Source organism: Betta splendens, chromosome 4 (genome assembly GCF_900634795.4).
Source record: "Betta splendens chromosome 4, fBetSpl5.4, whole genome shotgun sequence".
NCBI classification, from domain to species: Eukaryota; Metazoa; Chordata; class Actinopteri; order Anabantiformes; family Osphronemidae; genus Betta; species Betta splendens.
Genome location: NC_040884.2, coordinates 7,980,025 through 8,003,992, shown reverse-complemented (window position 1 = coordinate 8,003,992; position 23,968 = coordinate 7,980,025). Strand labels below are relative to the sequence as shown.

At 44.8% G+C, this 23,968-nt stretch overlaps 3 protein-coding genes across 11 annotated transcripts in view; 2 read left to right on the top strand and 1 right to left on the bottom strand.

Moving 5' to 3' along the window:
- Positions 1-1,100: 1,100 nt before the first annotated feature.
- alkal1 (ALK and LTK ligand 1) lies at positions 1,101-8,112 on the bottom strand. 6 transcript variants are annotated; one of them, XM_055508321.1, is made up of 7 exons: positions 7,832-8,036; positions 6,454-6,640; positions 5,417-5,698; positions 3,955-4,008; positions 3,300-3,383; positions 2,594-2,667; positions 1,101-1,548 (listed from the first exon to the last, which is right to left on the bottom strand). In XM_055508321.1, the coding sequence occupies exons 1-6, from the start codon at positions 7,895-7,897 to the stop codon at positions 2,603-2,605; spliced, it is 738 nt and encodes a 245-aa protein (XP_055364296.1). In that variant the 5' UTR covers positions 7,898-8,036; the 3' UTR covers positions 1,101-1,548; positions 2,594-2,602. The 6 variants fall into 6 exon arrangements, with proteins under 6 accessions (XP_055364296.1, XP_029004726.1, XP_055364298.1 ...); XM_029148893.3 differs by having other exon boundaries at positions 3,300-3,380; positions 7,832-8,014; XM_055508323.1 differs by having other exon boundaries at positions 6,454-7,081; positions 7,832-7,962.
- Positions 7,369-13,017, top strand: zgc:153738 (uncharacterized protein LOC558115 homolog). Of its 2 annotated transcripts, none has more exons than XM_029148824.3 (19): positions 7,369-7,546; positions 8,173-8,500; positions 8,607-8,726; positions 9,055-9,237; positions 9,325-9,396; positions 9,549-9,754; positions 9,848-9,932; positions 10,021-10,107; positions 10,313-10,388; positions 10,626-10,732; positions 10,876-10,962; positions 11,058-11,119; positions 11,257-11,339; positions 11,557-11,664; positions 11,767-11,966; positions 12,080-12,166; positions 12,251-12,428; positions 12,510-12,748; positions 12,834-13,017. In XM_029148824.3, exons 1-19 carry the CDS (start codon positions 7,536-7,538, stop codon positions 12,945-12,947), a joined length of 2,433 nt encoding a protein of 810 aa, XP_029004657.1. In that variant the 5' UTR covers positions 7,369-7,535; the 3' UTR covers positions 12,948-13,017. The 2 variants fall into 2 exon arrangements, with proteins under 2 accessions (XP_029004657.1, XP_029004658.1); XM_029148825.3 differs by lacking the exon at positions 7,369-7,546 and adding an exon at positions 7,630-7,740.
- A 1,596-nt stretch (positions 13,018-14,613) lies between these two features.
- The window catches only part of obscna (obscurin, cytoskeletal calmodulin and titin-interacting RhoGEF a), a 29,090-nt gene continuing 19,735 nt past the window's right edge, over positions 14,614-23,968 (top strand). For 2 of the 3 annotated variants that reach the window (XM_055508153.1, XM_055508152.1), the window contains exons 1-24: positions 14,614-14,770; positions 15,358-15,445; positions 15,524-15,790; positions 15,877-16,038; positions 16,161-16,265; positions 16,360-16,626; positions 16,725-16,994; positions 17,074-17,340; positions 17,418-17,681; positions 18,665-18,931; positions 19,029-19,298; positions 19,379-19,645; positions 19,732-19,998; positions 20,091-20,363; positions 20,432-20,695; positions 20,792-21,058; positions 21,140-21,406; positions 21,488-21,757; positions 21,839-22,105; positions 22,194-22,469; positions 22,545-22,811; positions 22,903-23,169; positions 23,262-23,528; positions 23,611-23,877. In XM_055508153.1, coding sequence (XP_055364128.1) covers positions 15,409-15,445; positions 15,524-15,790; positions 15,877-16,038; positions 16,161-16,265; positions 16,360-16,626; positions 16,725-16,994; positions 17,074-17,340; positions 17,418-17,681; positions 18,665-18,931; positions 19,029-19,298; positions 19,379-19,645; positions 19,732-19,998; positions 20,091-20,363; positions 20,432-20,695; positions 20,792-21,058; positions 21,140-21,406; positions 21,488-21,757; positions 21,839-22,105; positions 22,194-22,469; positions 22,545-22,811; positions 22,903-23,169; positions 23,262-23,528; positions 23,611-23,877 — 5,662 coding nt within the window. In that variant the 5' untranslated portion in view covers positions 14,614-14,770; positions 15,358-15,408. Of the gene's footprint in view, positions 14,771-15,357; positions 15,446-15,523; positions 15,791-15,876; positions 16,039-16,160; positions 16,266-16,359; positions 16,627-16,724; positions 16,995-17,073; positions 17,341-17,417; positions 17,682-18,664; positions 18,932-19,028; positions 19,299-19,378; positions 19,646-19,731; positions 19,999-20,090; positions 20,364-20,431; positions 20,696-20,791; positions 21,059-21,139; positions 21,407-21,487; positions 21,758-21,838; positions 22,106-22,193; positions 22,470-22,544; positions 22,812-22,902; positions 23,170-23,261; positions 23,529-23,610; positions 23,878-23,968 lie in introns of those variants that run through there. The other variant, XM_055508154.1, reaches the window with a different exon arrangement.

Here is a 23,968-nt window from a genome sequence, read left to right as displayed (position 1 = left end):
TATTTCTCTACCCAAATAAACTGCGGACAATCACAAGAACCATCCCCAGGCACATCCCGTGTTTCGGTACGAGATGATACAACAACACAAGAAGAATGTTGTATCGTGATGATGTTGGGCTCTCTGTTAGTGTGGGGTTAGTTAGTAAGTTAAACTCCCTGCTCTAACACCAGGGATCAAGTAGTTTCATTAAATGTTCGCTTGCCTGTCTTTGGTCGCTGTGAGGAAATGACAGCTTTGCTTGTTTAAATCTCCTCCAATACTCACACATAGTTTAAAAGCCAAACAGGCTGTTTGCTCACGCACCGTGTTCTAGAGCATAACATGTTAAAGTCGTCCCATGCCGACCCGGTCACCTCATCACATGTTCACCAAAGATTAGTGGACGCCTGCGTTGCAAGTGCATTTGTCATCCAGACAAGAAACCTTTGCTCCTTCGAAGCAATATGTTAAGGCGCCCAAAAGGCAACTGTGTGCTCCATAGAGGGGAATAAAACTAGGACCATCACTATTTCAAATAAAAAAATAATAATTCAACTTTATTGATCCCACATTGGGGAACTTAACCTCTGCATTCAACCCATTCCCTGAGAGGAGCAGTGGGCAGCTAGTGTAAAGAGTCAAGGACACACCTGGAGCCACAAGTGGGGCTTGAACCTGCGACCTCATAAAGATAATCACCATATCATCGCTCAACATTGGTTTGAACCCAAGGATCCACAATATCTGACAGTTGAGAGTGTGATTAGTGGACGTGAGGATAAAAACGTGCCAGAAATTTCACAACACAAAACAGTTGGGGAATTCATTAATAACACATGCTGAAAGGTGCAGAAACGCAACTTAAACAGACATATTCAAGGCAGAGGGAGAAGAAAAGATGTCTTTGAGTTTTCTCAATACTGTGGAGACTGAGGTAAATGTCAGGGCAGCTATGTGTCAGATGACATCGCACGCTTAACATTTTTTCAATGCAAGTAAACTCTACTCCCCAAAGTGTAATTGCAGTTACACCCATCTCCCTGCCTACAGTACACAGGCTAAACCAGCACAGAGTCCGCCGTGAACCTTCCCTTATCTGCAAAAACAGCAGAGGATGCTGTGCTTCAATAATCTTTATTGTTAAACACTCCATATGTTCTCACTGTCAGCAGTCACTCAAGTGCCAAATAAAATACGATGAAGACACTGACGGTGAATGGAACAACATAACAGAATTCAGGAAGTGCTTCCTCTCTTTTGGTTATAATTACATAACCAATCATCAGAATCAGATCTGAGTGATTGTGAAATTATCTGTATGATAGTACTTTTCAATAAATAAGTGTTGTCAATATTGAATTAACGTTTCCTTACAAGTATGTCACATACGAGTACATAAAAGTATAAAGAAAATCTTAAAGATGACCATCGATGTCCATCAGCATCTTCAGTAATGACAAGAAGCAAAACCGAGACAATAGAAACACAATAATGTTGGTATGAATGCTGTGTATCAGAAGGCACTTCCTTTGCAACGCGTTGGTCCCTCGTCCATTGTTTTGGAACCTGCAATAGAAAACAGAGCACTTTATTATCTAGTGAAGCGTCTGTAGTTTTCTGTCACAGACACGTTTTGAGGCCTTGGTCGTACTGAGGTAGCTGTGATGTCAGTCTCTAAAGAGGGTCATTATAGATTCAGCCATTACTCTCATTCCTCAGTTTTATGTTCAACCTCATTCAGAAATTCTCAGCATGATTAAATAATGAATCACTTAACATGCCTTCAAAAGGCCCTTGATTGTGATATACATTTGTCAGATTTCTCAGAACAGTGCGGACAGGATCTTATTATCTGATTCACTTGAGGAGCTGAATGCCAGAGGATGTGTCAGCTTCTTCAATTTGCTAATCACCCGAAGTCCTATACTACGAAAAATTGGAATGAACTGAAGTGGCCACTTTTGTCCGTGACCTCTCTTGCAGCAATCTAGACCTAATTGCGTTTCATGCTTTTACCCATTTTGGATTAAAGACTAGACACATCAGACCTGCTGTCAACGCGGATCATCTTAACAAAGAGACGAGTATGACTGCGTCCAAATCACTCCACTGATGACAGCCTGAGTTTTAGCTTTGTCTGGAGAAAGGCTGTTTATTGTAGGTTGGTCGGTTAAAACAACACCATCACCAACTAACAGCTGCTATTCCTGTCTGTTTAGCTCTAGTGTTCTGACTCTGCCCTCACATGGTGGATCAGTTGTTGGGAAGTTATTTCCCTATCACTACTGTCAATCAGTTGGGATTGGGGAGGTGTGGCATTTGAAAAAATACTGACAGTCACTTCTGGGTTGATTTATGCAAATAATAAATAATAAATAAATAAAAAATAATAGGGAGAAAGATGAAGCGCATTTTGAGATTTTTGTTGCCACAGATTTGCTGTGCTTTTATTTTGTAATGTATTAAGTTGAATTTTTTTTTTATATCCTTGTTGGATTACTCAAAATATTTTATTGAGAGACAATACTGGGATCTCTGACAAGGACAAGGGATGGGAGTGTGTGTGTGGACTCTGAGGACTGAATGTCAAGAAAAGAACATTGTTACTCACATGCAATGTCTACGATTGCATGCAGAGTGGACTCATTGCTAATCGTGTTAGCAATCTGGCACATCTTTTGTAATCTGGAAAAAGACAGACAGTGGGGAAAAGGGCGTTTATTTGTTGAACTGTTAACAATAAAGCCTGATAAACTGGATTCTTACAAGTGGGGCCACTTGATGAAGAAGGAGAAAAACAAACTATGGCTGAAGACAGACTGAGCATTTAATGTTGCAATGTTTCTTCAACAAGCTCTGGATGTAAATTATACAACGAGTCATGTTTATATATAATATCAACACTGCAATTAGCTTGAGAAACAAACCACGGGTGTAGCGTTTTCTGCTTCACCCCAACCTGGCAACCGATAAAGCCTGACTGTGAGCAAGACGTCGTCTCACCTGAACTGAACTACCTACTGAATGTAACAAAAGGGGAGAGTTAAAGTGAAGAATAGGAAAATAGGAGCACGTTGATCCGCTTCAGCCTGTCTAGCGGAACAAGTACAGTATCCATCTGTGACGGATCATCAGCCATCATTAAAGTCTGCTGGATGTAACAGCTGCTCAGTTGTTAAAATGTCAATAAGTAAAACCAAATCATTCATAACAAAAACTTTAATTAAAGGCCTGTGAAGCAACATTTGATGAAAAATAGCCGGTTGGACACTGAGCACATCATCAAAGGGGCAACATGAAAGAGATGAGTTACATACATGCTGGTCTTGAGCAGTCCCTTGTGTTGTGATAGACTCTATGAAAGTGTGTTCTGCACTCCGACGAGAACTTGACTGGCCCTGCTTGATAGAAAAAGGTCTCATCAGGCAAAAGGAAAAGGCTTTAAGTTCATTCCAAATCTCCCCCTCCTCCCAACAACCACACCCACGTGAGGCCACGGTGAGCGCCATGAGCTGAGGATGGACGCCAGTCCCAAAGTGAAAGTGAGGAGCTCACTATCACACGCTTGATTAGGAAAACAGGGTTCGACTGGACCCACTGAGCAGAACTTAGTTCTGTTTTAATCACCTTTAAGAGTTCCTGCACCAACGTGTAAGCCTTCAGATTTTCACACCATTAATGAGGTCCACCCATAGGTCCTAAGACAAATAATCAGCTTAACCCCCACTCCCTTCAACTTCTGTCGACTTCAGACCATGTGCCGTTTATCTGCAGCGTTGCCCTACAGCCTGGACTGGTGACCCCACTCTGACCTGCAGCCTGCTCAGGTTTCTGTAAAGTACAGGTGCTGTATGTGAATATGGGCTAAACCAGGAGTACATGTACTGCATGTGAGAAGGGCTGCTCTAACAGATGTTCCCCAGATCAATGGCTTACTGTAGCAGGCCTCGTGTAGTTGATCAGTAGTCTTACCTGTGAAATGCTGAAGGAATTTTCCTTTCATATTTACATCTCTAGGAGCCATTTCTGTAAAAGAAAGTCACAAAGGGTTTAATAGTGTGGTGAAATTCCATCAGGTTTAGGTGAGGAAATGGCAAACGCAGCTGTCTAATGGGCTAAAGAGATTATTGTATGGGAGTTTAATGCGCATCAGAGGGAGTCCATGCATAAGGTTACTTCAATTTCCTATTGTATCAATGTTACTGTCAGAGTTCTGTTATCCTGTCAGACTCCAGATGCAAAGAGTAAAACATCTAAAGCCGTCAGTCTAAAGCTTTATCCTCATTCCATGCATATGAAAATAGAAACCATAACAGATAAAACCACTTATGCAGTAAATGTGTTCCCTTACATTATGTCTGTCTTGCCATAGCTGTCAGTTTGATGACATAGCCACCTCTTCAGAGGCAGCACACAGGGAGAACTACGCGGTAAACAAACCCCTGGGTTCACAGATATCGCTCCTTCATCCTCATTATGATCAAAACCTCTATAGTTGCGTGACCATGGATCCTCGGCATCCTCAGTGTCACATGCACCAGTTGCTAATATGCTGCTTTTAATATCCTCAAAAGATAAATTCCATCCAGCCAGTGGTCTGAGAAAGGTACTTTTCCAATTGCATAAGCTGCGGCTGAGAATCCGAGCTGCTCGGTGTCTGTGCAACATCTCAAAATCATGATCTAATTGATGGTGATGGGAGAGAATATGTAAAACTGCAGCAAACAACAGTCCGCTTGTAATAAAAAACAGCTACACGAGATCCTGTTCTGATTCATTTTTTTTTATCACAGTCTGAATATGGCAAATGTTGGATGTTAGATATCTGAAGATGAAGCTAAAGAGCTCATCCAAGCAGCCCCTACACTCTCAATGATTCCACCAAAGTACTGGAAGGAGTCTGTGAGGAGCGGTGAGTGCGATGCGGCGCTGTAAGGTAAATGGATGTGACAGCGCGCCTCTGCTCCGTCTGACATGTCCTGCAGCGGCACAGGACGTGGCGTCACAGCGCGCTCGCGTACGTGTGAGGCGGTCATCATTCACGTTTAAGGTTCCCTGATGAATAACACTGAATGAATCATTCACAAGTTCGGCTCCATGCTCCGCCTACGTGAATTCAGAGCTCCCATCCATGTCCTTGACTCCTAATCAATCCCAATGGCAACAGGGGAGCGTTACACTCATGGTGCGGTGAAAAGACGCCTTTAAAGTCAACACTTGTATCACACATGCTACAGTATAGAACCACTTTAACTGATCTGGGCATTGGATAGAAATGAGATGAAATGTACTCTGATTGACTGATTTTCTGTGCGCACAAAGTTGGATGTAGCCGATGTACAGCGCAAACCAGACCGATGACAGCTGTCTCCCATGGTAAAATAAGGATTATGCTTTCATCATCAGGAACTAAAAATAAATCTTATCAGCTTACCTATGAGTCTACTATTATCCAGCCTAGGAACATACAAAGGCTTTTCGCGGGAGGAGAACTTCATGTCATGGGCTGAAGTGAGGAGACCACTGTTGCAGCGCTTGGACCCGTGTGCTTCCCGCTGCTGGCTGTCTCTGATAACCTGCAAGATAAGGTCCAACAGGGTCCTTCTCTCTTTTGGCTTGACCTCCTTGCTGTCCATGCACCGGCCCGAGGTGATGAGCAGAAAGAAGATAGTCGACAATATGTGCCATTTCCTCTCCACCTGCATGACTTCACTGCCTGAAAACACGAGAAAACACATTGTGACGCACCTGATTTCATCAAAAACAAAAGCATGTGTGTATTTTAAATTCAACCTGACGGCTGCCATTTAAAACCCATCCCATTACAAAATCTACAGGAGAGAGAAATTACTTCAGAAAGTGAAATAAATTGTCAAAAACAACTTGATGAATTCTAATGCGCTCCTTTTCCGCTCCTTTTTCTACTTGAGTTAGTTTTATGACAGAAACTTACTAGTTTAGGATTTAAAGTTGCTTATGTCCCGGAGAGCGGACACTGTCGTCTTCAGCGTTTCTTCCTTCGGGGGTCTATGGTGTCGACGGCAACGAACGAAGAGGCAGCAGATTGCGCTCACCACCGTCTTTCTTCAAATAACGCGTCCCTATTTATACGAGGAGCCACCTTCTTGAAGGTAACACAATCGATTTCGAGTGGGTGGAAAAGAAGTGTTGACATCTTTGCTGTACTTTCCTCCAGTGTCACTCGCTCACTTTGGCGTGCGCCCCTCCTTTACGCACCAAAATATTATTACGCGTGGTTATGCGCGAATGTTCGGCTCCGAGCAGAAATGATCGCACTTCAAACGGAGCGACGAGTTAACATGTAAGTCAGAAAGCGCCCGAGTCAAATTTCCATCCAGGACGTGAGCGCAAAAACCAAAAAAAAGCGCGTAAAAGGCGAAACGCAGCAACTTGTTGGACGTCGGACGCGGAGAACGGAGGACCGTGTGGGCCCGTAAGCGTCTGGCTGACCTGTTAGCGCGTCGACGCTTTTCTTCGCCGGTGTCCACGTCTTGTGACTGCGCCTCCGGGAGCGGCCATGGCTTCCATGGAAATCCATAACGGTAGCAGGGCGACTGGGAATTTTTGAAATTCCGCGAAGCAACTCCAGGTGAAGTGGGAAAAGTTGCCGCGCTACTACAGCACGGCAGATGATCACCTGTTTAAATGCAAACAGTGAAACGTGAAGCAAAGCATGGAATCTGCAGGTTAATTAATGTTTGGCACAATGTAGTAAAACGCTTGGGCACCTCCTTCTGTTGTTGGTCTTTATATTATATTTTACATTATATTTATGACATGTTTCATTTACTTATTCATATTATCTCCATTTAGACACTCATTGGTATATAATTGTGCTGCTTCATAGTCAGCAGCGTTTGACTGCTGAGACCCAAATGCGTTTCAAAGTGTCAGATGCAGTCACCACCTCAACTTGCATACGTCGTCAGACACCTGCAGCCGCAGGCTTCACCAACTGTATGTGACTCACTAAAGCCGCCTGTTATTGCCTCCATCCAACCGCCACATCAAGCTTCTCCCAGTGACATGCAGCTGTCAGCTTCACCGGCTGATTTTGTCGGACACCTGTGGCCTCAGCCTAATCAAAGTTAGTAATAATCCACAATAAGTCAAGTCCAGCACTGTGACAGTCGTCTATTAAAGTCAGACATTTGATGGAAAATGGATCCATCAAGGATTATGTGCAATATTTGAATTGTATTCTTCTTCTTCTTCTTCTTCTTCTTCTTCTTCTTCTTCTTCTTCTTCTTCTTCTTCTTCTTATTATTATTATTATTATTATTATTATTATTATTATTATTATTATTATTATTATTATTATTTCTGTTAATGGCATTTCTACTACTCGGGAGGTAAAGACGCGAGTTACTTCCGGAATGACTGTTACTATGGAGACGGGACAAACGCTATGCCATCACAAGAAAGCTAAACTTATTATTGTTTCAGTGTGGCTAAACTTAGTTTAGGGTTCACTAATTCACTCTTTTGCGTATTTGACGTGAAGCGGGGAAAACATTGTTTGGAGGGAGAGAATGTCACAAAGGTAAAAGCTGCACTCGACACATCTATGTTGATTGTTTAGCCAGGAGCGTGTTACACACATGAGCCCGGCTAACTGCTGTTAGCTAGCTAACGCCAAAGCTAGCGATGAAATGTTTGGGTGAGCAAGATGGTTTCTTCAAACTACACTTGTAATGTTTAAGCAACTCCAAGTAAACTTAGAGGTTCCACAGCACGGTAAGATTGAAGCCTTAATTAGAAAAAAATATTAATCAAATGAAATACACGATAATTGCAAACGATTTAGCTACAGTTTGAGCAACGTTACCTCATTAAAAGTCGACGAGAAGCAGCAGTGACTAAAAAAAGCAAGGAAAAAATATCCGGCCATCATGAGCTCGGCTCTAATTGATCGTCTCAGGGCTCCCCTGCGATCAGACCACAGAGATGACACATTACACTTTGATCATGATGTAGATTAATGAACATTTAGCAAAGAGGTTTGACAGCATCCATTTACTGTTAAATGTGCCTAAACAGAATTTTTTGAATTTAGAAATTAGTTTTTTTAAATTAAATAAATAAACAAATTATAATCATCATTAATCATCTTAGTTCCCAATTTATCAAAATGATTCTCTGATAAACACTGTTTTTATTCATTTCCAGGACATATAACGAACTTTGGGCTAATGCCCAGTTAGAGTTGACCTGTCTGCTGACCGAGGAACTGTCTCCTGAATCTCCTCGTCCACAAAAAGACAGAGTGGTGTTCTTCCAGCGTCTGGCCATGCTTTATGTGCGCTACCTCCAAGTCTTCAGACAGCTGGACAAAGTCTACGACCAGGTGGTCCACCCTCAGAAGAGAAGAGCTATTCGGACCATCCTCGATGGTGTGATTGGGAGGTTGTTAGAACTGAAGAATGAAATGGTGGAAAAAGAGTTTTCAGAGTATCACTACATGGATGATGTTCTTAGTGACTTGAAGCTAACCCCTGTGAGTTTGATCTTAACTTACTGACTGTCTGAGATCTCTATAACGATAAAACGTTATACACTTGCCAGAAACTAACCGTGTCAATAAAAAGGTTGACCTTTTTTAGGTGGACCTTGAGATCCCCATCCCTCGCTTTTTCATCAGTGAATGCAGTAAGGAACTCCAAGAACAACGGATGATGCTGACAAATATCCTTAAAATAGCGGAGGTTACCAAAAGCCCAGAAGTGAGTTGATAATAGCTACAACTTTACTTTTGATGCTAAAAGTTCTTTTTTTTCCTGGTATCATCGTCGTGTTTTGCACAAAAAATAAAATAAATAAAAGTTACACACATTCACACACACTGACACTCAAACACTTGGTGTTTTAAGAGTTATCAAGAGTTAAAGAGAGTTACAGTATGAATGAATCATTTCTGACTATGTATTTATTTCTCACATACGAAAATACATTCATACATGCGTCAGGATAACAAAGGGATTCATTCATTGTTTGATATTTCTAGTGAATCAGATCTTTCAGTTACCTTGTCTGCTTTATTTTATGACCCAGCCTCTAATTACCAAGTACATGACTCAAGAGGAGGCCATTAAGATCATTCAAGTGGGGGAGAGGGCTCGCCAAGGAAGACTCAGGGCAAAACTGAATGAAGCAAGCAGAAATATGAACAGGATGTACACGAAAAAGGACTCTGGAACAGCTGGCACTGAGTGGGCTGCGGTTTGCATTCAGAAGGTCTGTGTGTTGATGATATAATACTTTTTACATACTCTTTTTTTGACTTTTGCTTTTCTGAAAGATTTAGCTGTATATGATTTGTAGGTGTGGAGGGGTTACATACAGAGGAAACGGGCGAGGATTATTCGGAATGAAGAAATAATTTTTTTGGGAATGGTGAGTAAAATGGTTCAAATATCCCACGATTGTTGGACAGTATAAGATAAAATACTAAATAAAATAGTTAGTTAGCTAAAAAATAGTTTAATACCAGGCAGTGTGAGACAAATGTTAACATATGATGTATACTGTGTTTATCCTCATTCAAGGCCATGCATCCAAAATACCAGGTGCCATGTCCTGCAGAAATCACTGCCCAGGCTATTGAAGCCTCCACACGGCTTAAACAGGAGGAGTATGAGGAGGAGTACCAAAAGTCCACTGTGGCTATCACAAACCAACTCCGGGATGTGGAGGGTCCGGACCTGAGCAAGACAATGAAAGACCAAATCCGTCAGTGGTTCCTTGATTGCCGGTAAAGTGACACAGAGCAATGAGTAGTGTAGAGTAAACTTAACCAGGTGCTGTAGTCACTTCTTATACTCTTCTATGTGCTTCATTGATTTAGTGATGCTACAGGATCGTTTCCAGACTATCCTGATGAGGAGGACGGCGGCTCAGCTCAGATCTTTGTAGAAAAGGACCCTCAGCAGGTGTGTTTCACCACAAGTAAGAATATTATGTATATTTGCTGCAGTAGAATCCCAACATCTGTATGTTTACAGTATGTATTTTTTTCAGCTAAAGGAAGAAATCTCTGCAAAAGAAGCAGAGGAGTCAAACAACAAACCCAAAGGCAGAGAAGAAAAGATGAATGATCTAGAGGAAGTAAGACCTTATGAATGAATTACATTTATTTGGGTTTATTTAATGCAAGAATCTATTGTACATTTTTATAAGACATTTACTTCCTTATTTTTCAAACTTTGTAAAGTATAAGTGTCATATCACTTTGCCTACGCGGCACTTGTTACTGTAGCTTGTTCACTCATATTTTTTAAATATGAAGTAATAACCTAATTCTAAATGACAGGAGGAAGAGGCAGGGTTGAAAATGCTACCTTCAGCTTTTCTGTCAGACTTGGAAATGGCAAACAAAACCTTCGTAGGTATGTGTACATCTCGTGATTAATGATATATTAATGATATAAGTCAACTGTAACGAAAAAAAAGAAAAAAAAAGAAAATAACCAAAGTAATTTTAAGTTGTTATTTAGACGCTATTTAGAAAGCAGTATGTGACAGCTGTCGCCCTATGACCATAGGTTCCTCCTACTCCCACACCGCAGGTATTTTCATTTATTCCATTCATTATAAAGCCTGAACATAACATTTGCAATTCTTAGATTTTTGGCAAACTCGCAATGAGTCCACAAACTTCAGCCAGAAGCATGAGGTAGAACTGATCAAGGAAGAGAAGAGGAAAGTCATAGAGGCAGAGATTCGATTGCAGGTGATGCTGACTATCTACAAATGAGTTAGCATGTATTACCTAATGAAGAACATTAGTAATTTACAGCTTAACTTGACTTCATTTTTTGATTCCGTAAGATTGGTGCAGTGTTGGTAATATGAATAGTCTGATTTTTGGTATAGGTGGATGAACAGATGAGACAAGAGCTGGCTGAATGGAAGTCAACCGTGGATAAAGACAGAGGAGGTAAAGCCAAGGGAAATGCCAAGGTACTAAAGTGATAGCAAGTGTCAGAGTTTGCGCTGATAGTTTAATATTTATTCTTGATAGTTTTGATAGTTTCATATTTATTTTTGCTTTACAGAAAAAGAAAGCATCGAAGAGCGTAAAGAAGAAGAAAAAGGAGAAAGATCTGACATCTGACAGGTGAGACGGGATCTATCACACAAAGGTTGATGCTGATATTCAGTACTAAAATTTAGTTTGAAATTAAAATGAAATGGCCTAATTAGTCAGTGGCAATGCTGGGGAAAACATTGACATAGTTTATCTGCATCTGCTAGGACTCTGGAGTCTCTGTGTCAGGAGCTGGTGGAACAGGGTTTGTTGAAACAAGCAAATAATGTGAGACTGCAGGATTTTCTAGGTAAGACACTATGTATTTTTTAGGAATGGTGTTTTCTTATACTTATAATTGTAGCTAGGATCAGTGTGTTGTAACAGCATTGAATCCACTCAGTTGAGCATCTTACAGCATGTCAACAGTTTATCTGGTATATATGGAGTGGTGTGCTGCCCTCTTCTGGTTTGTCTTTGCCACAGGTTTGACTCCGTGCAGGTTTAGATAGTGTCTCTGTTCCTAGGTGACTACAGCTACCTTGGGACGACACTGAGGCAAAATGACATTGAGCCCATGCCATCGCTGTCAGATGTGCGACAACTCTTATCTCTATTTGCGGTTTTACCATTAGGTATAAAAGTCCTTCATTACATTTTCTTAAATTGAACAAGTCCATAAATATTGTTCTTATATTCATATTGTGGTATGAATAAAAGCTGCGTGATGTCTTCAGGCTCTCAGGTTGTGCATGAGAAAGCACCCCTGATAAAGGCCATCCTGCTGGCAGGCCCGGCAGGCGTAGGGAAGAAGATGTTGGTCCATGCTATCTGCCACGAGACAGGTGCCAACCTGTTTGATCTGTCGTCTTTGAACACGGCAGGAAAGTATCCAGGCAAGAGTGGGCTGGCCATGATGCTTCACATGGTCTTTAAGGTAGCACACATTTAAACATGCTCATAATACCCATGGTTGTTCTCAGGCTTTTTGAATGGTCACAACATATCTGTCCTCAGACAGACGATAAAAGTTTTTTTTCCTTTGAATAGGTTGCAAAGTTGCTGCAACCGTCGGTAATATGGATTGAAGATGCAGAGAAAATGTTCTACAAGAAGGTTCCCAAGGAAGAAAAGGAGGTATTCTGAGGAAGATGAAGCCCGAGTCACATCATGTTCTTGTTTATCCGTCTGGTAACGTTAACTCTTCTTGACTGTAAACAGTTAGACCCTAAGCGGCTGAAGAAAGATTTGCCCAAGTCTCTGAAGTTAATCAAAGGGGAAGATCGTGTTCTTATAATAGGAACAACTGACGATCCATTAAGTGCTGATATCAAGTCACTGTGTAAAATGTACAATAAAATTATCCTCATCCCAAGACCTGATTATGGCTCCAGATACAGTAAGAAAAGACATAATAAGTATGATTTATATCTATATAATACACTACTTGGTAAAAAACGACCTTTGACACTATCCACAGTCTTGTGGAACCAGCTCATCAAAAAGGCGGGGGGCGAGGTGACCAAGGCCCTGGATCTCAGCTCTCTTGCAAAGATTTCTGACGGCTATACTCCGGGAGACATGGTCAAGGTGATCCAGAGCGTCGTCACCAAGCGTCGCATCCTGCAGCAGGCCAACAGGCCTCTGGTTGCTGCTGAGTTCGTTGTCCCGTTAGCCAAGATCAATCCTGTTTTTCAAGAGGAAGAAGAAGCTCTTAAAGTACAGTGGATAGTTTTTAGTGTAATTAAATTGATAATACAAACACCTTCCTTCCTGTTTTACATTTTTCCTTGTATTTCACCAGGACTGGTATGCGAAGACCCCCCTGGGGAAGAAGAGGGTTAGAGCCTCCACAGGCAAAGCAGAAGAAGAGACACCAGAAAAGGGCAAAGACACAAAAAAGAAAGGGAAAAAATAGTCACTGACAGCTGCTGTAAAACATGTGCTGAACACGAATTGGCAAATTTTAATAAATGAAAACAAAAGTTCTTTGTTTTTTTAGTATTTATTGCTGTGATCTTATGCATTTGAAGCTGAAGCATCTCAGTTTTTATGTATAGTGTTATTGAACATTAATTGTATAGTAATTAGTAAACCAGTAAATTGTTTTAATTATTTAATTGATTTAATGAATTTGTGATTTGTTGTGCTACATGCAAAAACATGTATTTAATGATGTTTTACATACAGTACACGATCAGATCACGACTGTAGCAGCGCCTGCGATCATGTCTTGTGTGTATTGAACATTGCTGTGGTCCCCTGTCGAGTGTAGGGAGTCTGGACCGGAGGAAATGTGACACAGGAGGCGCGCTTCCAAACACAGACACAGAGGCTTAGGTGGAGTGTTCAGCTGTTTTGTCAAGTTCTAAATTCACTCAACACATCCTCACATTGCTTTGATTCCTTTGCGGTTATTTTTAGCCGATGCGCACCGTCAGTAGGGTGCTACACACGTGAAGGCCCATATTTCAGTGTGGATCTGCTGGTTGTCATCACAGACAAAGAGCATGATTTGGAGCTTTTCTCTAATTTAGTTCACCCCCAGTAATATGACACCTTGTTCAGATATATTCTCATAACTGGTCTAGTGGGGATCTGACTGGTTTGCATTTGTATGTACCATCACTGCTCCGTCAATAATGACGTGTTGTTTTTTGTGCGCCAGCAGAGAAGATCCTGTCGACAGGAGTTTCGGGGAGCTGCAGTGCTCAGATGGCAGATGGAGCTGTCAATCTGACATAAATATGAAGCTGGTTCTGTTGTGTCTCAGTGATTGGACCAAAGGAGGCCCACAAACCAAAACACACAAAGAAAGTACACGCTGAACAACTTCAATGAGACGCGAAGCACATCTGTAGGTCCAGTTTCCATGTGATTCACGCAGCCGCTGTGTTTTTCCCACTGAGCTTTGCATTGCACCGCTCACGTCACTAACCGTTTACGTACGTTTAACAAAGGCTTCATGTGGAATGCTCTGGTGATGACCTAGTGAAATGGGATCTTATAATCACTTAATCTTTAGTGACCTTTTAAGTGTGGCAGAGGTGGAAACTCCCTCCAGATCTCTTTGGACTTGAATGTTTTTTAACCTGACAGAGTGGCCCAGTGCATAAACTGCATCAGTGTTATATAGTGGACAGACTGAACAATAACAAAAGGATAATTATTTATATACTTATTCTCATTAAGGTAACGTAAACTTTCCAACTGTGCTTTTAAGTAGTCTGTACATTTTTCTAATTCATAGATGTTCATTTACTAAACAGGTGCTTAATAAAGTCAGCTCTTAATTAACTGATCAATCTATGTAGATGTACAACTGATGCTCAAAACCTGCAACTGAGCAAACCACACAATTTGCTAAACCACGTCCTATTAACAGATGAGTTATCTTACGTTTACAGAAAAAAAATAAGTGTTTTCCAACATCTGCATATGACTGCATAAGTAGTCTCTAATGGCGCTGGTGATGGTGGAAACGCGCCGTCTCACACTGTTATAGAGCTGCCCTCGTACAGAAGGCTATTTTGAGTGGAGATATGTCAGCTGCTCAGCACTATTCTCTATCACAGCATGCAAAAAAGAGAAAGCACTATAGGTGCTGTGCTTTGGGAAGTGGGACACAGCCTTCAAACCTGAGCATGGCTGAGTGTTTGCTGTTAAAGGCCTTGTGAGAAACAAGATCAGACCTGGGAAGACCTGTTGCCATGTAGACGTTTTGTCCAGCGCTCTTGTCAGGTGAAAGTATTTTCCTTGTTATGAAAGAATATATTCTTTGTTTGCTGAAGGTAAGTACACACTTAAAGTGACTCTGTGTGGTCTGATCTGCAGTATTTGTAATTACAGTAATACATACTTTGATAGAACAGAATAGAACACACTCTAGGACTCTGGTAATATATATTATTATTAAATCAATGATATATTTTTTCTTTTGGCATTTGCGCTATGTGAAAACCGTAACATCACCTTATGACACATTTTAGCTGGTTAATAATAATAGAGAATGATCCTGCACTTAGAGAATTACAAAACAGTTGGTATATTTTTATATTTTACATCTATTGACCGTTCACATTTGGCCCCTTGTTTGCTTTTCAAAGCTTCGTCTTCTGAGCTAAATGCATGCGGTCTGATGAGTCTATATTTATGGTGCTGAGCTCAGACAAGTAAGGTGACAGAGATTCTTCTGCCTTTCAATACAGAGCAGCGGCATGTGTTGCCTTGTGTAATCACTTTGATAGAAAGTAGTAGAGAGAAACTGGATTATTGCTTCTCTTTCTCTCAGGCATCACCTTATACGTGTATGTATGTTTATCACATAGGTCTAACTGTATCTAAGCGTCTCCCGTGTGACCGTGAGAAGAACAGGTGACATGGGGGACATCAAAATAGGAATAGTAGCTGCTGCAAGTAAGTTTGTCCATGTGCATGTTCCTTCGGTGTGGTTCTTGCATGTAGTGATTTAAGCTGGCACGTTGTGTTCTGCAGAGAACCGGTTGCAGGTGGTGAAGGGATTGGAGGATGTGGAGGTGGAGGAGTGTGAGAGCTTCTCCCTGGAAGTGACTCTTAACCTGGCCTACATGGAGGGTGTGTGGAGCAGGGATGGCACGCGCCTCAAGTCCAAGCCCAACTGTCGGATCAGCATGCACGGCAGGAAGCACTCCCTCGTGTTGAAGAGGGCAGCTTTAGGAGATGGGGGCTTGTACTGCTTTGAGGTCGATGGCATTCAGACCTCGGGTCGACTCAGTGTCAGAGGTGAGGACCAGTATTGTTAGCACATCAAAGAGCAGACGTAAAGGCCTTTATCTGAGTCTGTAGTTACCATTCACATCGTTTCTCAGCGAGGAACATCCACATAGTGACACACTTGGAGGATGTCGACACAGTGGAGCGTCAACCCGTTAACTTCCTGTGTGAGGTCAACCAGGTGGATGTGGATGCTCGATGGTACAGAGACGACTGCAGAATCCGCCCTGGCGACAACATCAAAATCAGGCACCAGGGCAAGTTATAGATCGATGTGCTCAGACAGTAATATTATTTAGTATATACACTGCATAGGTTTGATTCTGGCGCTTTCAGCATCAGTACAGTACTTTGTTTCTTTGTTTTCTAATGATTGCAGGTAAAACTCATAGTCTCTTCTTTAAGTCGGTCAAACCAGAGCATGCAGGAGAGATCAGGTTCACCGCGGACCGCGTGTCATCCTATGCAACACTCACAGTAACGGGTGAGACGCCAGATCTTGGATTAGCTTCACCCACGCAGCTCACCCACGTTCACTGCTTACTGTACGGTTGACAGTATGTTCCTACCTTCTTCAGAGCTTCCAGTCCAAATAGTGCGTCCTCTGAGGGTTAAGATAGCCATGTACCACCACCGGGGTCTGCTGGAGTGCCAGGTGTCACGACCTAACGCTCAGGTCAAGTGGTACAAAAACAGGAAGGAGGTCGTTCCCAATAAGAAGCACCATCTGATCAGCCAAGACGTCTACAGGCAGCTGGTTATCGAAGACGTGTGTTCCTCAGATGAGGACACCTACACCTGTGATGCAGGAGATGACAATACCTCCTGCCAGCTTCTGGTGGAGGGTGAGAAAACCGCAGTAGCACAAACTGATCTTTATTTGAGTGCTTTATGCTTGAAGTGACATCAGAAGTCGTAATGTGGATAATGGCTGTGTGTGCAGAGCAGGCTATCAGCATAGTGCGGGGGATGAGCTCGGTGGAGGTGACGGAGCCGGAGCCGGCGCTGTTCCAGGTGGAGACCAGCTTGAAGTCGGGGAGGCCTCCGAAGTGGACCCTGAACGGCGACGTGCTGGAGCACTGTGCAGCGGTGAACATGAGCAGGGACGGAACCGTCCACAGCCTCCGCTTCAGCGCCACAGAGAGCTCCATGTCGGGACCCGTGCTCTTTGTGGCTGGGAAGAGCCGCAGCACCGCTCAGCTCACTGTGAAAGGTGCGTGCCCCTCCATGAGCAGATGCACGAGGAGGCGAATGAAGTGAAGTCAGTCACCGCTCCCGTGTTCCCTCCGCAGAGCGGCCTCTGCAGGTCGTCCACCACTTGGAGGACACGGAGGCCAAGGAGAGCAGCTCTGTGACGCTGAGCTGCCAGTTCGCCCCTTCGCCGAGGGCGGTGCGCTGGTTCAAGGGCCGCACGGCGTTGAAGACCTCCAATAAGTACAGCATGAAGAGAGAGGGCACACGAGCGCAGCTGACCATCCACGGCCTGACGGGCGTGGATGCGGGGCAGTACCGCTGCACAGCAGGGGGCGCGGAGAGCAGCGCACACGTCAGAGTGGAAAGTACGTGACAGAGGTTGGAGAGAAGTGGTTATTTCTGCCAGTTTCTGAATAATTGTGTGTGTTTTACTACTGTGTAGTGCGGTTGCTCAAGTTGGTCAAACACCTCGAGCCCGTGGAGATTGAGGAGGACGGCATCGCCAGTTTCTCGTGTGAACTCAACTACGTGGTCGCCAACGTAGAATGGCTCCTCAACAACGTCCGCCTCTACTCCAACGCCATCAACAGGATCCAGCACATGGGCACCATGCACAGCCTCACCCTCAAGAAGCTGCGGCCGCAGCAGAGCAGGGTCACCTTCAAGGCGGGCCTCCTCTCCCAGACGGCCAGCTTAAAGGTCAAAGGTCAGCAAGGAAAGTCTAGGATTTAAGAGCTGTTCTCAGATGTTGGGGGGGTGAGGTTAGTACGATTCTAAGGGCCCACCAATTGAGGGGCCCACAGAGACCAGCTTTATTATTAATAACATTATTATCAGTGATATATGAGATATAAAGAATTTATCTAAGTAAGAATTGCAAATAAGATTGAATTGCAGCTTATTTATGCCTCTCTGATCAAATTACACCCTTCCTCCCATTTAATGCATGGTTCTGTCCGTCCATCTGGATCTATAGGTCGTCCTCACGGTCAAGGAAGCATAAATTCGTCCATCAGAAACAAAAAGAAGGGTTTAAAAAAGCAGAAAAAGAGAAGAAGGGCCCACGATAACTTTAATTTAGAAAAGAAGTGTGCTGCTAGACAGCCAGCGAACAGAATAAAAAAATGTCCACACAAGGCGTTCGTTTCTTGCATTATATTACAAGTTGTATAATATGAACTGCTACCGTTTCTCCTTCTTACTGCTGAAGCTACAGTGACTTACAAACAGGGAAAAAACGTCCAAGATGTGCTATTTGTCGAGAGCGGTAAGAGCGCTCACTCAAACTACTTTCCAAGATCCAAATGAAGAGATCTCACTCTGACAGGTTTACTGAATCAATCTTTGAACACTTTTGCTCCTCATCTGAAAGGAACCACACTAATTCAGTAGCGCATGTTTTTCATTATTGAAAATGGAATTATTGTAACTTTTACTGAATACTGATACGTTATCGTCAAATCAACAAATGATCATTTTATCACAAAGCTAGATTTAAACTCACAACCTTTAGATTACCAGGTCTGCACTCTAACTAACTCCGCCAACTCAGTACTATTATTAAAGCGTAGAGCCCAACTGCACATTTTTTTCATAGGGCCCATAACTGCCAGCAGCGCCCCTGGCTGTTCTGATCACCTGTGTAATGCATGAACACAAGTATTAAGTAATGGAGGATGTCTCTTCCAGAGCGCCCAGCAGTGTTCCTGAGATCTCTGGAGGATGTTGTGGGAGAAGAGCAAGGGGAGATCTGCCTGCAGTGTGAGGTTTCCAAAGAGACAGTGGCGCCTGTGTGGAGAAAGGATAACACGGTCCTGGCTGCTGATGACAAACATGACATACTCCAGTTTGGGAAGTCCATGGTGCTGATTGTTCGTTCACTGAGCAAAGATGATGCTGGAGAGTACACGTGTGACCTGGGCACCAGCCAGAGCAAAGCTAAAGTCACAGTACATGGTGGGTTCATGTAACACTGCATGTATGCTTAGCATCTGCTGTGTTGGTGCGACAGCTCCCATTTAAGATGCATGACTGATGTTTTTTCTATCCACAGACCTGCATGTGAGTATTGTCCACCGTTTGAAGACCACCACTGTCCTGGAGGGAGAAGGCTGCACCTTTGAATGCGTCCTCTCCCACCTTGTCGACGACCAACCGTCTTGGACAATCAATGGCCAGGTCGTGATCTCCAACAGCCGCATCCAGGTTATCAGCAATGGTTGCAAGTATAAGTTGTCCATCAGGAATGCTTTACTGACCGACGCTGGAGATCTGGTCTTCACAGTTAAAGACCTTAGCTGTAGGACCATGCTCTTTGTTAAAGGTGAAGCTTTTGTCTCTGTATATGTATAACTCATTTAGCCGATGGACTGAATGTGAGTCAATCTGGATTTCCTTCATTAGAGAAGCCGGTGCACATTTTCAGGACCTTGCTCAGCGTCAAGGCGGTGCCAGGCGAGGATGCAGAACTGAGCTGTGAAATCACCAAGCCAGAAGTCACCATCCGCTGGCTGAAGAACGGCCAGCTGATCAGGCAGAGCCCTAAGTATGAGATGAGCGTGGAGAAGAACTCGGCGCGGCTGCTCATCAAAAACACGACCATCAGAGACTCTGGCGAGTACTGCTGCGAGGCCGAGGGCATCGCCACCCGGGCCAAGCTTGACGTCCGAGGTACGGTGTCAGCAGTGTCCCATCTGTGGCATCATGACCGCAGTTCTTAGTTTCCAACATTTCCAACGCTCCTTTATCCGTCTCAGAACTGCAGCACACGTTTGCAAGAGATTTGAGGGAAACGTATGCGGAGGAAAAGGGTAAAGTGACCCTTGAGTGCGAGACCAGGCGGCCGGCCAGGCGCGTGACCTGGCTCAGGGGCATGGTGGAGCTGAGGTCCAGTAGGAAGCACATCATCCGGCAGAAGGGAGTGGTGCTGTCGCTGACCATCACCTGCCTGGAGAAATCAGACAGCGATATTTACATATGTGACGTGGGCACTATGCAGAGCCGGGCTCAGCTGACCGTGCAGGGTCAGACCATGGAGCATAAAGCACTGCATGAATAAAACACAGGCACAAATACTGTATACAAAATCTGACCCGTCTTCTCCATGTGGTCTCAGGTTGTAAGGTTCTGATCCTACAGGAACTGGAGGATGTTGAGTGTCTCGAAGGCGACACCGTCACGTTCAGGTGTCAGATATGTCCCAGCGACTACGTGGGCGTTCGGTGGTACCTGGACGAGACCCTGCTCTACACCAACGAGCTGAATGAGATCCAGGCGGTGCCGGGCGGCTTCCACATGCTCACGTTCAAGCAGCTCGCCCGCAAAGACACCGGCACCATCTCGTTCGCAGCGGGCGGCAAGCGGTCGTACGCCTCACTTTTGGTCAGAGGTGAGGCTTGGTCAGAGGTTGTGCTGCTTCATTCGGACTCGGCCTGACTCTGTGTCCTTCGCTGCCAGAGCGACGCCCCACCATCGTCAGAGCGCTGGAGGACTGTGAGGCCGTGGAAGGCGGCGCGTTGGTTCTGTCATGCGTGGCCTCCAAACCTTGTCACATCTTGTGGTACAAAGACGGCTGCCTGATGTGGAACTCCTCCAGGTACTTTAGCAGTCGTTCCGGCTGTGAGGCTCGGCTGACGATCCGGGAGGTGTGCAGCGGTGATGCCGGGGTGTACGAGTGCAGCGCTGGAGCCGTCACCACTAGGGCCACCGTCACTGTCAAAGGTAGGAGTAGAACATCAGCGTCTCTCAAGGCTTTCAATCATGAGAAGAATAGAAGCGTAATGGCTAACGATCTCCCCTTGTGGTGTCACATTTAAGCCATCCCAGCAGAGTTCACCCAGCCTCTCGTGGCCGCTGAGGCCAGAGAGGGAGATTCGGTGACTCTAACCTGTGAGTACTCTCTGCCCGGGGTCCAGTTCCACTGGAGGAAGGGTGTGGAGAGTCTTAGGGCTGGAGACAAATATGTGATGAAACAGAGGAAGACGATCAACTCTCTGACCATCAAAGCCCTGAAGCTTGAAGACTCTGGAGAATATACCTGTCAGTGCCGGGATCACAGAACGACAGCAAGCCTCAAAGTGGATGGTAAATCTATATACTACATTTTTCACTTCTGAGTCGGTGGATGAATGTGTATTTAGTGAATTTACGATTTTTGTCTTTCAGCTGTTCCCATTAAGTTCATACAACAACTGAAGAACATACAAGCAGAAGAGGGCACTAATGTCATGCTTCGCTGTGAGCTGTCCAAACCTGGAATAGCGGTAGAGTGGAGAAAGGGGCAGGAACCATTACACAATGGAGTCAAACACCAGATACGGAAACGAGAGACCACGCTGGAGCTGCTCATATGGAGGTCTGCGCCCGAGGACAGTGGGATCTACAGCTGTGTTTGTGCTAATGTCATGACATCAGCCACTGTCAAAATCAATGGTAGGAATTTATTAATAAGTATAATTAGAATGTAGCGGTAGTTATCACTAATTCATTCTCCTAAACTGTGCTAATCTGCAGCGCTTCCAGTGACCTTCAAGCAGAAGCTGAGGAACGTGGCGATCGAGGAGGGAAACACAGCGACTTTACGCTGTGAGCTGTCTAAACCTGGCCTCGTTGTGGAGTGGAGGAAGAGAGCAAGCGGCGTCATCAGGAACGGAGAGAAATATCACATACGGCAGCGAGACATGCTGATTGAGCTGAGGATCTGCGATGTGAAACTGGAGGACAGCGATGTTTACACGTGCACCTGTGGAAACATAGAGACAGCTGCAACTCTGACTGTCAACGGTAGGTTTTAGTTTAACGTATAGGTCAGTTTCTTGTAAGTCCGCAAAATTTCCCAATAATTGTTCCATTGTCACCTTTTAGCAATTCCTGTCACCTTCAAACAAAAGCTGAAGAATCTCCAGGTGGAGGAAGGACACAACATCACGCTGTGCTGCGAGGTTTCTAAAGCCGGCGTTCCAGTGGAGTGGCGGCTCGGAGGAGATCTGCTAGAGAGTGGAGAGAAGTACCAGATGAAACAGCGGGACTCGGCCGTGGAGCTGACCATCAAAGACGCCGCGCCCGAGGACAGCGGGGTTTACTCCTGCGTGTGTCGACAACAGAGAACCAAGGCCACTGTCAAAGTCATCGGTAATATAGATGGTTCTCTCCTCAGTGCTCAAACTTTGCTTCCCCTTCCTACAGTATGTACGACCATCATCTGTGTACGTTCCAACAGCGGTCCCTGCCACATTTAAAGTGAGCCTGAGGAGCCAGGAGGCGGAGGAAGGGAGCAGCATCACGTTACGCTGTGAGCTGTCAAAGAAGGGAGCCCCCGTGCAGTGGCACCGGGAGGGACAGCTGCTCTCCGAGGAGATATCACAGCGAAGGTACGAGATGAAGGTGGAGGGAAGGACAGCTCTGATGACCATTCACAGCCTCCGACCAGACGATGCAGGAAAGTACAGCTGCCTCACAGGAGATGAGAAAACCACAGCTGAAATCCGAGTGAAACGTACGTGTGTAAGTGTGTGTTTAAGCGTCTGTGAGTGGAATCAGTCAGTCAGAAGATGTTTTCTAACACCAACAGCACTTCCTGTTACATTCAAACGGGAGATCCAGCGCCTGGTGGTGAAGGAAGGGGCCAGCGGCGTCTTCTGCTGTGAGCTCTCCAAACCCGGAGCCTTGGTGGAATGGATGAAAGGCAGAGTCGCCATAAGGCCCGGAGGGAAATACGAGATGAAGCAGGAGGGGCGTCTCACCAAGCTGGTTATTAATCACACGGAGGAGAGTGATGGCGGCAAATACACCTGTAAAACTAAAGACAGCCAGTGCACAGCCGAGCTCATCGTCCAAGGTGAGGGTTGGGGTCACTATTCACCATCCACACTAAAAGCTTTGCTGTTTTACATTTACCGCTCGTCAACGTTCTCCCTGCTTGCGGGCAGGTCTGCCGCCGAGCTTCCGGCTGCCACTCGTCAGCCAGGAAGCGACCGAAGGAAACAGTGTGGTTCTGCACTGTGAGCTCAATAAAGCCGCCCCGTCGGTGGAGTGGAGGAGAGGAGCGGAGCTGCTGAGGAGCGGGGACAAGTATCAGATGAGGAAGAAGGACCTGCAGGTGGAGATGAGGATTACAGACCTCAACCTTGACGACGCTGGAGATTATGCTTGTACATGCGGGGAACAGAGGACGACAGCGAAGCTCACGGTGAAAGGTGAGCGCTGTTTTCAGCATTCACGCTTTCGCTGCTTTGTAAAGTGGTTTCTTTGACTCCTGCATTTCTCCCCTGTTGCTTTTTATTCCTAGAGCGACCCATTAAATTTCTTCAAGATCTGAAGAACATCCAGGTGCAGGAGGGGAACGGGGTGCTACTGAGCTGCACGCTCTCCAAACACGATGTCCCGGTGCAGTGGATGAAGGGAGATAACGTGTTGACCGACGGAGAGAAGTACCAGATGAAGCAGAGCGGCTCCACGCTGGAGCTCCTCATCCGAAAGAGCCAGCCTGAGGACAGCGGCACCTACAGCTGCGTTTGTGAAGACTTGAAAACGACCGCCACCATCATCATCACTCGTGAGAACCATTCTAACCTATCGTACCTAAAACATCACATCCTGTGCAGCTTTTGTGATGTCTCGGGTTTCCCGCTTCTCAGCCATCCCAGTGACCTTCAAGCAGAAACTGAAGAACCAAGAAGCCGTTGAGGAGGGCAGCGTGACGCTGCGGTGTGAGCTTTCTAAGCCAGGGGTTCCTGTGGAGTGGAGGAAAGACGCTCAACTCTTGAAGGCGGGAGACAAATATGAGATGAAGCAGGAGAGCAGAGTGGCTGAGATGCTGATTAGAAACCTGACTCTCAGAGATGCGGGCGAGTACTGCTGTTCTGTCGGCACTGTGGAGACATCATCTGACGTCAAAGTAAGAGGTAGGGTTCACTCGGAGGAGTCCTTTCACTTGTGGAGTTTATAGGAATTAAAAGGATGATTTGATTAACTTCTGATTACATCTACTTTTGC

Bases quoted from the DNA above. Each gene is read 5' to 3' on its own strand.
- zgc:153738 (XM_029148824.3), top strand. The intron at 10,108-10,312 runs GTAAGACCTTAT...TCTAAATGACAG, and splicing joins AGATGAATGATCTAGAGGAA to GAGGAAGAGGCAGGGTTGAA. The intron at 11,120-11,256 runs GTGAGACGGGAT...TGCATCTGCTAG, and splicing joins AAAGATCTGACATCTGACAG to GACTCTGGAGTCTCTGTGTC.
- alkal1 (XM_055508321.1), bottom strand. From the start codon at position 7,897: ATGATGGCCGGATATTTTTTCCTTGCTTTTTTTAGTCACTGCTGCTTC. The intron at 3,384-3,954 runs GTAAGACTACTG...TTTTCTATCAAG, and splicing joins ATTCCTTCAGCATTTCACAG to CAGGGCCAGTCAAGTTCTCG. The intron at 2,668-3,299 runs GTATGTAACTCA...GTCTTTTTCCAG, and splicing joins GGACTGCTCAAGACCAGCAT to ATTACAAAAGATGTGCCAGA.